Genomic DNA, 13,371 nt, shown 5'->3' on the forward strand with positions numbered 1-13,371 from the left:
GTATTCACTTGAGCTAGTGAGAATCAAGGAACTGACTTAGAAAATCATCGATTGTCCAAGGATAGAGTGCATTTCATTCTTCATGTCTGTGTTACTGCTTTGAGTGTGCTCTTCAACTGGACCCTCGCCCCACACCCCTGTGTACTTGTTATCCAATTCTCTTCTGAACATCCCTGTTCAATCTTCTTCTTTCCAACTTTCAGGGCATTGCAGATCATAGCTGCTCATAAAGAAAATCCTCTTCCTTAAGACCTTTAAAGATAGGAACAGAATTAGCCTATTTGGCCCCTCGAGTCTGCTCCATCATTAAGTCATGACTGATCCATTCACCTCTCAGCCCCAATCTCATGCCTTCTACCCGTATCCCTGCATGCCCTGACTAATGGATAATCTATCAACCTTTACCTTAAATATACCCACTAACTTGTCTTCCACATGCACCTGTGGCAATCCCTCTGTGATTCCTCACCGATTCCTTTCAACCTTGTTCTCTGTCAGTAACCCTCATTTTCTTTAAACCTCTTAGGGTTTTGAGCAACCCTGTTAAACAACCTCTTAACTGTCTCTGCTTTGGAAACATTTAGTATTACTTCCTTCTCTTGGTAGTCATGAAGTTGTTTTCTTGCCACATTGAAAGTGGAGGCTCAGATTACCCCGAGAACTTTAACAGGTAATAATGTTAAGTGTCTGTGAGTGAGCAGTACTGGGATTAAGATTCAAGATTCCTGATTGTTTAATGTCATTTCCAGTACACAAGTGTAAAAAAGAACTGGATCCATGGAATCAGCATAAACATGCCTAGGATTGGTTAATGAGAAAAATAGACATGTCCCAGCAGACTGGAATTTGAGAAGGCAGTGCAACATGTAACGCAGTCCATTTATGCTCTCCTTTTAATTAAATGCTTTATTTCTGCCTCTCCCTTTTGGACAATAGCTTTTAATTGGAGTAGAAAGGTATTGGATCTTTACAGAGGGTGCATCTCACATTCATGAGGTTCCTTCCACGTCCAAGGAACCTTCTCCTCAAAGAAAAGCTGCAATGACTATTATGTTCGCACAATACAGACTGCAGGTGATATGCCCTGGTTATGCCAGACAGACAATCTCTGAATTGAGTTGATAATGGCTGGGGTCACCTGCCTTGTAAGAACATTGCCCAGAAGAAGGCAATGACAAATCATTTCTGTAGAAAAAAGATTGCCAAGAATAATCATGATCATGGAAAGACCATGATGGCCCTGGTCGTATGACATGGCACGTAATGAATGAACAGTCGGGGGAAGGAGAAATGTCTACACACAGTTTTGAAACCTACTGACTGAGCCAAAAAATTGTCAGCATTCAGTACTGGATGGATGTGAGATTACGCCAAAAGGAATTTAAAAGGAGACAGCTTTATAGAGTGGGTGCAAGGGGAGCAGACATTGGAGTGGAGGGAGACAGAGTAGGAAGGCTTTTGCTCAATGGGGCTTAGGCAATAATGGGTCAAGGCGAGGTAGGTTATCTGTGTAGATTACAGATAGGGAAGTATGTGTGTGAGGTGTGTGAGGCCTGTGTTCTGCACTCGGTGTCAGATGTGGGAAGTCCGGGAGACTCTTGGCCTCCCGGATGGCCACATCTGTGCCAGGTGTGTCAAGCTGCAGCTCCTTAGGGATCAAGTTAGGGAACTGGAGATGCAGCACGATGACCTTCATCTGGTCAGGGAGAGCAAGGAGGTGAGAGATAGGTGCTATAGGCAGGTAGTCACACCGGGGCCTGAGGAGTCAGTTAAGTGGGTAACAGTCGGAGAGGGAAGGGCAGGAGTCAGACACTAGAGAGAACCCCTGTGGCTGTACCCCTTAACAATAAGTACTCCTACTTGAGTACTGTTGGGGGGGGACAACCTACCTGGGAGAAGCAACAGTGGCCGTGCCTCTGGCACAGAGTCTGGCCCTGTGGCTCGGAAGGGAAGGGAAAAGGAAGGCAGTAATGATAGGGGACTCTAGTTAGGGGATCAGACAGGATCTGTAGACGCAGGAAAGAAACTCAGATGGTAGTTTGCTTCCCAGGTGCCAGGGTGTTTCAGATCGTGTCCAAGATATCCTGCGGTGGGAAGGAGAACAGCCTGGGGTCGTGGCACATATTGGTACCAACAACATAGGCAGGAAAAGGGAGGAGGTCCTGAAAGCAGACTACAGGGAGTTAGGAAGGAAGTTGAGAAGCAGGACCACAAAGGTAGTGACCTCGAGATTACTGCCTGTGCCACATGATAGTGAGTATAGGAATGGAGTGAGATGGAAAATAAATGTGTGGCTGAGGGATTGGAGCAGGGGGCAGGGATTCAGATTTCTGGATCATTGGGACCCCTTTTGAAGCAGGAGTGACCTATACAAAAACAACAGGTTGCACTTGAATCCCAGGGGGACCAATATCCTGGCGGAGAAGTTTGCTAAGGCTTTTGGGGAGAGTTTAAGCTATGATTGCTGGAGGTGGGGGTGGGAACCAAACTGAAGAGATGGAGGGAAGAGGCAGTTGGCTCACAGAGAGAAAGCTTGGAGACAGTGCGAGAGGGAGGATAGGCACGCAATAGGGAAGGGACGAACTCAGACCAATGGTTTGCAATGTCTATTTTAATGCAAGGAGTATTATGAACAAACCGGATGAGCTTAGAGCATCGATCAATACTTGGAACTATGATGTTGTGGCTATTACAGAGACTTAGATGGCTCAGGGGCAGGAATGGGTACTTTGAGTGCCAGGCTTTAGATGTTTCGGAAAGGACAGGGAGGGAGGCAAAAGAGGTGGGGGTTTGGCACTGTTGATCAGAGATAGTGTCACAGCTGCAGAAAAGGAGGAAGACATCAAGGGATTGTCCATGGAGTCTCTGAGGGTGGAAGTTAGGAACAGGAAGGCATTGATAACTCTACTGGATATTTTTTATAGATCACCCTATAGTAACAGGGGCATCAAGGAGCAGATAGGGAGACAGATTCTGGAAAGGTGTAATAATAACAGGGTTGTCATTTCCCAAATATCGATTGGTATGTCCCTAGAACAAGAGGTTTAGATGGGGTGGAGTTTGTTAGGTGTGTTCAGGAAGGTTTCTTGACACAATATGTAGATAAGTGTACAAGAGGAGAGGCTGTACTTGATCTGGTATTGGGAAATGAACCTGGTCAGGTGTCAGATCTGTCAGTGAGAGAGCATTTTGGAGATAGTGATCACAATTCTATCTCCTTTACAATAGCATTGGAGAGGGATAGGAACAGACATGTTAGGAAAGCGTTTAATTGGAGTAAGGGGAAATATGAAGCTATCAGGCAGGAAGCATAAATTGGGAACAGATGTTCTCAGGGAAATGTACAGAAGAAATGTGGCAAATGTTCAGTGGATATTTGCGTGGAGCTCTGCATAGGTACGTTCCAACGAGACGGAAAGGATGGTGGGGTACAGGAACCATGGTGTACAAAGACTTTTGTAAATCTCGTCAAGAAGAACTTTCAAAATGTTCAAAAAAACTAGGCAGTGATAGAGATCTAGAAGATTATAAGGCTAGCAGGAAGGAGCTCAAGAAAGAAATTAGGAAAGCCAGAAGGGGCCATGAGAAGGCCTTGGCGAGCAGGATTAAGGAAAACCCCAAGACATTCTACAAGTATGTGAAGAGCAAGAGGATAAGGCATGAGAGAATAGGGACAGTGTGACAGTGGAAAAGTGTGTATGGAACTAGAGATAGCAGAGGTACTTAATGAGTACCTCGTTTCCACTGAACACCTACGCTCTGTCCACCAGAGAAAGCAGGATCTCCCAGTGGCCACACATTTTAATTCCACGTCCCATTCCCATTCTGATATGTCTATCCATGGCCTCCTCTACTGTCAAGATGAAGCCACACTCAGGTTGGAGGAACAACACCTTATATACCGGCTGGGTAGCCTCCAACCTGATGGCAGGAACACTGACTTCTCTAACTTCTATTAATGCCCCTCCCCTTCTTACCCCATCCCTGATATATTTAATTTGTTTTTTTTCCTCTCTCACTGCTCATCACTCTGCCTGTTCTCCATCTCCCTCTGGTGATCCCCTCCCTCTTTCTTTCTCCCTAGGCCTCCCGTCCCATGATCCTTTCCCTTTTCCAGCTGTGTATCCCTTTTGCCAATCACCTGTCTGGCTCTCAGCTTCACCCCATCCCCTCCGGTCTTCTCCTATCATTATGCATTTTCCCCTCCCCCTCCTACTTTCAAATCTTACTATCTTTCCTTTCAGTTAGTCCTGACGAAGGGTCTTGGCCCAAAACGTCGACAGCGCTTCTCCCTATAGATGCTGCCTGGCCTGCTGCATTCCACCAGCATTTTGTGTGTGGTACTTAATGAGTACATTGCTTCAGTATTCACTACGAATAGGATCTTGGCAATTGTAGGGATGACTTAGAGCAGACTGAAAGGCTTAAGCATTTAGATATTAAGAAAGAGCTTTTGGAAAGCATCAAGTTGGATAAGTCACCAGGACCAGATGAGATGTGCCCCAGGGGGTGAGGAAGAAGATTGCTGAGCCTCTGGCGATAATCCTTTCATCATCAATGGGGACGGGAGAGGTTCCAGAGGATTGGAGGGTTGCAGAGGTTGTTCCATTGAAATGTTTGTTTGATGATGAACTTCAATAAAAAAAAATTACAAAAAAGGGAGTTAGAGGTAGCCCAGGAAATTATAGACCAGTGAGTCTTACTTCAGTGGTTGGTAAGTTGATGGAGAAGATCCTGAGAGGCAAAGTTTATGAACATATGGAGAGGTATAATATGATTAGGAATAGTCAGCATGGCTTTTTGAAAGGCAGGTCGTATCTACGAGCCTGATTGGAATTTTTTGAGGATGTGACTAAACATATTGATGAAGGTAGAGCAGTGTATATGGATTTCAGCAAGGCATTTTTGACAAGGCTTATTGAGAAAGTAAGGAGTCATAGGATCCAAGGGGACATTGCTTTGTGGATCCAGAACTGGCTTGCCCACAGAAGGCAAAGAGTGGTTGTAGACAGGTCATATTCTGCATGGAGGTCGGTGACCAGTGGTGTGCCTCAGGGATCTGTTCTGGAACCCTTTTATGAATGATCTGGATGAGAAAGTGGAGGGATAGGTTAGTTAATTTGCTGATGACACAAAGGTTGGGGGTATTGTGGATAGTGTGGAGGGCTGTCCGAGGTTACAGCAAAACTGGGCTGAGAAGTGGCAGATGGAGTTCAAGTGTGAGGTGGGTCATTTTGGTAAGTCAGCTATGATGGCAGAATGATGGTAAGACTCTTTGCAGTGTGGAGGATCAGAGGGATCTTGGGGTCCGTGGTATTACAAGAAACAGTCTAGCAGAGATAAAGCAATGGCTTATTGGCAGGAGACAAAGAGTGGGAATAAAGGGAGTCTGGTTGGCTGCTGGTGACTAGGGGTGTTCCACAGGGGTTTGTGCTGGGACTGATTCTTTTTATATCATATGCCAATGATGTGAAGATAGGTGGAGGGGCAGGTAGCTTACAGAAGGACTTAGGAGATTGGGCAACAAAATGGCAGATGGAATACAGTGTTGGGAAGTGTATGGCCATGCACTTAGGCAGAATAATTGAAAGAGTTGAGTATTTTCTAAATGGAGAGAAAATACAAATATCTGAAGCACAAAGAGATTTGTTTAGGAGTACTTGTGCAAATTAAATATTAATTTGCAGGTTGAGTCTGGTGAGGAAGACCAAAGTGCAATTAATTTCAAGAGGACGAGAATATAAAAGCAAGGATGTGATGTTGAGATTTTATAAAGCACTGGTGAGGCCTCACTTGGAGTTCTGTGAGCAGTTTTGGTCCCCTTATCTTAGAAATGATGTGCTGAAACTGGAGATCATTCAGAGAAGGTTCATAAAAATGATTCCAGGATTAATTAAATGGTTTGTCATATGGCTTTGGGCCTGTATTCACTGGAATTTAGAAGATAGAGGGGTGACCTAGTTGAAACTATCGAATGGTGAAAGGCATTGATAGAATAGATATGGAGAGGATGTTTCCTATGGTGGGAGTGTATAAGACTAGAGGACTAGCCTGAAAATAAAGGGGCATCCTTTTAGAATAGAGATGAAGAGGAACAACTTTAGCCAGAGTGTGGTGAATCTGTGGAGCTTGTTGCCACGGGCAGCTGTAGAGGCCAAGTCTTTATGTATTTTTAAGGCAGAGGTTGATAGATTCTTCACAGACGGGATTGCATCTTGTAATCAGTGCCCTGTGCCTCGGTCAGTTTGCCTGGAGGTCAGGAGGGCAGGGTTCAGATTCGGCAGCATTGGAGACAGTTCCCCACAGCTGTATAGATGATGCTAAGATAAAAAGCAACAGAATGACTAGAATAAGAATATAAAACCAAGGATGTAATGTTGAGGTTTTTTAAGGCTATGGTGAGGCCTCACTTGGAGTATTGCAAGCAGTTTTGGTCTAAGAATGGATGTGCTGACATTGGAGAGGGATCAAAGGAGATTCGCAAACATGATTTTGGGACTGTAAGAGTTAATATGAGGGGCATTTAATGGCTCTGGGGCTGTACTTACTGGAATTTTGAACAATGAGGGAGGATATTGCATTTTGAAAGGCCTTGATAGAGTGGACGTGGAAAGGAGGTTTCTTTCGGTGGGGAAGTCTTAAGACCAGAGGACACCCTCAAAGTAGAGGGGCGTCCATTTGGAGTGAAGATGAGGAAGGATTTCTTTAAAGATGTGATTGGGTGTATTTAAGGCAGGGGAATGGATCAGCCATGATGAAGTGGCAGAGCAGACTTGATGGGCCAAATGGCCTAATTCTGCTCCTATGTCTTATGGCTTTATGGTCGAAAATAGCTGAATGTTTAGCAGGTCTGGCAACATCTGTGAAGAGAGCAAGAAGCCAGGTTAACATTTCAGGTTGATCCCATTTATTATCAAAGCATGTATGCTATATACAACCTTGAAATTTGTTTTCTTACCGGCAGCCACAAAAACAAAGAAATCCTATAGACTCCAGTGTGCAGAACAAAGAACAGATCATGCAAACAATAAAAAGTAAACACATAACACTCAGAACTAATGTTCACGAAAGTGAGCTCACAGCCACAAAGTCATTTCAGCGCTGCAGCTGTTAGTTGCAAGCCTCAGTAAATTTCACACAGAATTGGCCTGTCCCTCACCTCCATTCCAAACACCTTGACCTTTTTAACCTGGCCTTGCGCTTAAATCAGCCAAATACTGGCTAGTTCCTTGCTCTTGAATCCGGCCCTGCCGCTTCAATTTGCCCCATACCTGATCCTTTCAATCTGGTCCAGTGCTTAAATGAGCCAAGCATTGGCTTGTTGCTTGCTCTTCAGCCCAGGCACCGCTGTTTTGTTTCAGCCTCAAGTCCACTCCAGTAATGGCCAAACATCGACTGTTTCCTCACTCTCAGGCCTGGGCACCATCACCTTTCCTACGTCACCACAGGATTTGAGTCTTCAGTTCACCAAATCCCCCAGAACACCACAAAAATACCAGGTTGTACAGTCGGTTCAAAGGCACAGCACCAAAAGGGAAGTTACAGGCTATTGATTGCAGTGATCGTTGTTCAGAAAGAGCATGATTAATAGAGTTGTAGATTTGTTTCTGTCTTACCAAAGCCACCTTAAACCAGAGTTTACTGGCATTGCTGGGTCTGTATGTTCAGGCCATTCTTAAAACACATGCAAAGCAGTCGATTCTTCCTGTTCAGAGAATGTTTTTTCTTTAATCAATGCAAACTTATTTGTTTTATTATTTCTAAAGAATTGCCCAATGGTTTTCTTAAAAATTACAGCGAAAGTCAAGGCTTTGTGGTTTATGAATGCTGTGTACCTTGGGATTTAATTGGAGACATTGTTTTGTTAATGAGCTGTGTTGCTTCTCCAGCTTACCATTGTAAGTGTGTGGACACATGGCTGACGCAAACCCGGAAGACATGCCCAGTGTGCAAGCAACGAGTTCTTCGCTCAGCCAATGACTCCGAGTCAGATTCCGAGGGGGAATTTCAGACAGAGGAGGGGGAGCAGCAGTCGGAGCGGACGCCACTTCTCCAGGCGTCATCATCTACCAGCCCGCAGTCCTTCGGTGCCATGGCTCACTCCCTCGGCCATCAGGGCACCGACAACAGATTTGTGTCCGGTTCCAGGGGGACTCACTCTGAGGAAAACCCAGCAGAGGACCACAAACAGGGGGGACAGAGTAATACTTCAAACAGTACCACACCTGGGTCTGAGTCGAACCTCTATTCTGGAAATGTTTTCAACGTATAAACAGCAGTCTGACTTTATACTGACCTTTCTTCTGTTATCCTGCAATCATTCACTTCTGACTCAACCTCTGATGGGACTGTACTTAGAATTTGTTTCAGACTCCTTTTGAAGAAATGCATGTGTGTGTATATAGTTGGTTGTGCTGTTGGTGCATTGGCAGTTGGCAGTGGTCTGGATTAGTTGTCACCCAACAGCGATAGTCCCATCACCCAACTGCTTCTGCAGCTTTACAGAAATCTCACTCGGTGCCAACAATACAAAATGAACCAAATTTCTGAGAGAAGGATATTGAATGGGGCTGGGGATTCCTGATTAGTGTGAATTTCCTCTTCCCCCAGCACCATAGCAAACAAGGACCCAGCCCCTTGCTGTCCTATAGACGACAGCTTAATGGGTGTAGCCTTTGCACTGTGGGCTGCTGCTAGAGCTCACAGAAAGGGGCTGAAACAAAGGGAACCGCGAGGCTCCAAGTGACTGTGAACTGGAGTCCACAACTGATCTCTCAATGCCTACTGATATCTCTGCTTAATAAGCTCCCTCACTTTTATACTACATTTTAAAAGCACATTCACCAAAATTTCCTTGTTTGTTATAGGCAACTAATTGAGAAGGTAGCTGTTAGAATTGATGATAGCATTAAGTGTGAGTTATGAAAGGAAAGCTAGAGGTACAGGGGGCAGGAAAACCAGCCTGAGGTGTGGCCTGGTGCTATCTCTCTTGGCCCAGTTCAGAGTGTCAATGAGTAATAACAGTAATGAGTCATGGGTGTGTAACATGAATCATCTTGTGTAACATGGGTGTGTAATAGCAATAAGTCCTGGGAGTGTAACTAATTCCTGTTCTTTCACCCTGGTATTGAGTCATGGGTGTGTAACATGAATCATCTTGTGTAATGTGGGTGTGTAATAGCAGTAAGTCCTGGGAGTGTAACTAATTCCTGTTCTTTCACCCTGCTTCATGAGCACTTGATGTGCAGAAATATATCAGTGATTGGAGAATTTGTCTCAATTCCTGGCAACCAGCTGCAGGAAGAGCTTGGCTTTATGCTAGTGCCGGTTCAGGGGCCATTTGATTGTATGTTGTCAAGTCAAGTCGCTTTTTATTGTCATTTCGACCATAAACTGCTGGTACAGTACATAGTAAAAACAAAACAACGTTCCTCCAGGACCCTGGTGCTACATGAAACAACACAAAACTACACTAGACTATGTGAGACAGCACAAGGCTACACGAGACTACGTAAAACAACATAAAACCTGCCCTAGACTACAGACCTGCACAGGACTACATAAAGTGCAGAAAACAGTGCAGGGCAGTTAATAATTAATAATAAATAAATAAATATTAAACAAGCCAATAGGCACAGTAGAGGACAATTTCAGTATAATAATAAATTATGTAGATGTTGATGCTGATGGAGATGGACGAACCTGGCTCTTTGCTCTAGTGTATCTGTGTTTACACCCGCAACTTCACCTGTACCTGTGTTTGTACCCACACCTACATCTGTGTTTGTACCTACACCGATACCTATACCTGTACCTGTGTTTGCTCAACTGTTGGACTGTACCATGCCAGAGTACAGGTAGCTGGGGAATATCTGCACCCTGGCCCATGTTACAACACTGTCCTTGTCAGCTACAGCTCTTGTGAGACTGACTGAGCTTCTGATCAGAACTGAAATTGCTGCTGCTCCTTTGTGTTTTATTGTCTGCAAAGGGGCTTCAGATGGAGGCTTCGCTCAGTCAGACTTAAATTCTGAAGCCCTTTTTGTTAATGAGCCTTAAGACAATATTGAATAGCATCTATTTAAAAGATTACTTTTCAATCTGTCTCTTCATTTCATACCTGTTCAAAACACACAAAATGCAGGAGTATTGTTTCACTAGAGATTGTGCTGAGAAAGTAATGTCTCGCTGATTGTTCATCGGCACTCACTCAGTTATTATTATCACTGGTATTCTGATTATCTTTGTTTCTTACCTTGTTGATCTCAGGTTTGTTCCCTTCCCTTCTACTACCTAAATTATAATACGACAAAATGTGTTTAATTCTGAGCGTTTGATGAACTCAGATGTTGTCTGGTAATTTAAACACAGTGAAGCTGGTGGGATCAGCTGCTGTAAATCACTCTCCAATTACCCTCCATCCAATTACTGCTGACACACACTGGTCACTGTCACAGTGAAATCATGAATCTTTTTGATTAGTGATTTAAACAGAGGAAGTTTAACACAACGGGTTGGCTCTTGTACTGTTTGAGCATGCAGAATTTCCAGCCTACCACCTGCCAAAAACTGTTGGCTCAGTCAGAAAACACTAACTTGTCCTTGTTAATATGTTGAACTGTAGCATTAGCTTTGCCCTTTGAGCACTACAAAGCTAGACCTGTCAAAATCTGAATGTGAAGGTACGAACAGCCTTGTCCGTCCTGTGATGCTCACCTTCCAACAAGGTGATCCACAGCCTCCAAACAGCAGCAAAAATGGTAACGTTAACTAGCTGCTGAAACAATCCCAGAGCATTGTGCAGAGTTACAAAAAGGTCTGAAGGTGGACGCAAATGGCAAACGTAAAAGGTTCAGAAAGAATAAAACTGGAATGTCATTTTGGATAAATAGCTAAACATTGGGGTGGCATGGTAGCATAGTTGTTAGCATAACACCTTACAGTACCAGTGGCCCGGGTTCACTTCCCACTACTGTCTGTGAGGAATTTCTATGGGCTCCTCATAGGTTTCCTCCTACAGTCTGAAGATAAACCAGTTAGAGGTTAATTGTCTTGTAATTAGGCTAGTGTTAAATCAGGGGTTTCTGGGTGGTGTTGGCTTGAAGGGTTTGTACCGTGCTGTATCTGAAATCAACAAAGTAAGAATAGCAGCAGTGTAACACACACAAAAAATGCTGGAGCAACTCAGCAGATCAGTTCACATCTATGGAAAAGAGTAAATAGGATCTTAAATTTCTACCTGAACATGAACAAAACAATTCTTGACAAGTTCTGTTCCAATGGATATGTAGAGTACATACACATCCTTAAACAATGCAGTCAGAGTCCTGGTGAAGGGTCTCAGTCTAAAATGTCAACTGTTTACTCTTTTCCAAAGATGCTGCCTGGCCTGCTGAGTTCCTTCAGCATTTTGTGTTGTTGCTTTGGATTTCCAGCATCCACAGATTGTCTCGTGTTAGTGTAATAGCTAAAGCAGACGCGTGTTGATAAAATGTGGTAGAGTTTGACTGTGATACATAGAAAGCGTCATTATCACCCTTGTACTGTAATACTGTATATATTCTCTGGGGCAAGGGGTTCATATTGAAGATTGACGCTGCATGACTCTGCACACTTCTGACTGCATTGTTTAAGGATGTGTATGTACTCTACATACCCGTTGGAATAGAAAGATAAAAACTTGTCGAGAATTGTTTTGTTAGTGTTCATAGAAATTTAGAAAAGGTGATCTGTTGTATCTGGGTAACCGATATGCCCAGAGCTCACAGAACTGGTTTGCTGAGACATGGCTGTGTATTGAAACTGGTTGTCAGGAAAACACACCATGTCTTGGGGGAAAGGTAATGTAGCACTCTCTTTTTAGAGTAGGAATCGCCTACTAAAGATAACATCCTCTCCCTCCAATACTGGCTCTATCCATTTCCAAAGATTTACTGAGAGGCCACTCCTAAAACAGTGATTGGATTTCAATGGTCTTTCTTCAGTTAGAAAAACAATCATCTCCAGGGAGACAGTGGGTGATGGCTTGGGGGTGAAATACACACAGTGGCCACTTTATTTGCCTCATAAAGTGGCCACTGTGTGTATGCTCATGGTCTTCTGCTGCTGCAGCCCATCCACTTCAAGGTTCGATGTGTTGTTCATTCAGAGATGCTCTTCTGCACACCACCTTTGTAACGCGTAGTTATTTGAGTACTGTCGCCTTCCTGTCAACTTCTCCTCTGACCTCTCCCATTAATAAGATGTTTTCACCTGCAGAACTGCCACTTAGTCTGTTTTTTTTTTTGTTTTTCACACCATTTTCTGAAAACTCCTGTTGTGTGTGAAAACCCAAGGAGATCAGCAGTTTCTGAGGTACTCAAATCACCCTGTCTGGCACCAACAATCATTCCACGGTCACATTTCTTTCCCATTCTGATGTTTGGTCTAAACAACTGAAACCTGCCTGCTTTTATGCATTGAGTAATTGGCTGTTTAGATATTTGCATTAACAAACAGATGTACAGGTGTGTCTCATGAAGTGGTCACTGAGTGTCATCTGCCAACACTAGTAACATTGAACAAGGATGGAGCCATACCGTAGGAGTGAGTAGCACTCCCCATGGGTGCAGAACATTCAGTTGGACATTTGCTTTCATACCTTGTGTGGATTTACCCCATTATATCTGAACGGAATGCTGCTGGAAGCTGCACATTAGGGTAATGTTGCTGCTGAAGTAGTTCTGAATTCTAATGATCTCTGCTCACTCACTTTCTTAAATTTAAATGCATGCCATGAAATGCTTAATTTCATTTTCTATCGTGTAATTTTTAAGGGATCTTTAACTTCAAATAAAAGACTGGATAAGGGCCTAGCCTGATCATTTATTTGGGTATTAGAATTTTCCAGCTGATAATCTGTCACTTAACCCTTGCATTCTGGATCCCATTGTACAGTGTATGGATCCTAGCATGGAGGATGACTAGTTCCAGAGGGCTTTCAGTGGCAGGGACCTGGCAAAAGAAACACCACATTATTGGGAAGATTGTGCACTATGGGAAGTATGGAGGGAGTTTAAGGGTGATGCCACCCACTTTGATGGTGGATGTGGTGCTGAGGAAGTGCTGGGTGGGGGGGAAGGGATCACCATTAGCTATATAGTTCCTCAGCCAGTCTTCATGGTTATTTATATATCTTTAACTCCTGTCTATAGAGAAACAAAAATGACCCTGCATCTCTATTTATAAGCTTATATTCTAAAATGATGATGCCTATTTTTGATTTTCCCACTTAACAGTTTCTCCATATCAAGCCCTTTAATTCGTATGTTCTGGTGAATTACCTTTGGTTCAAACCCCCAGTGACGGACTAACCTCACCATTTCATCAACA

At 43.7% G+C, this 13,371-nt stretch overlaps 1 protein-coding gene across 3 annotated transcripts in view; it reads left to right on the forward strand.

Moving 5' to 3' along the window:
- The window catches only part of LOC132397043 (E3 ubiquitin-protein ligase RNF167-like), a 184,316-nt gene extending 171,467 nt beyond the window's left edge, over positions 1-12,849 (forward strand). For all 3 annotated transcript variants that reach the window (XM_059975288.1, XM_059975289.1, XM_059975290.1), the window contains one exon: positions 7,890-12,849. In XM_059975288.1, the coding sequence (XP_059831271.1) occupies positions 7,890-8,272 (383 nt within the window). In that variant the 3' untranslated portion in view covers positions 8,273-12,849. The remainder of the gene's footprint in view (positions 1-7,889) is intronic.
- The last annotated feature ends 522 nt before the right edge of the window (positions 12,850-13,371 follow it).

The sequence above is a fragment of the Hypanus sabinus genome, chromosome 7 (assembly GCF_030144855.1).
Source record: "Hypanus sabinus isolate sHypSab1 chromosome 7, sHypSab1.hap1, whole genome shotgun sequence".
NCBI lineage: Eukaryota > Metazoa > Chordata > Chondrichthyes > Myliobatiformes > Dasyatidae > Hypanus > Hypanus sabinus.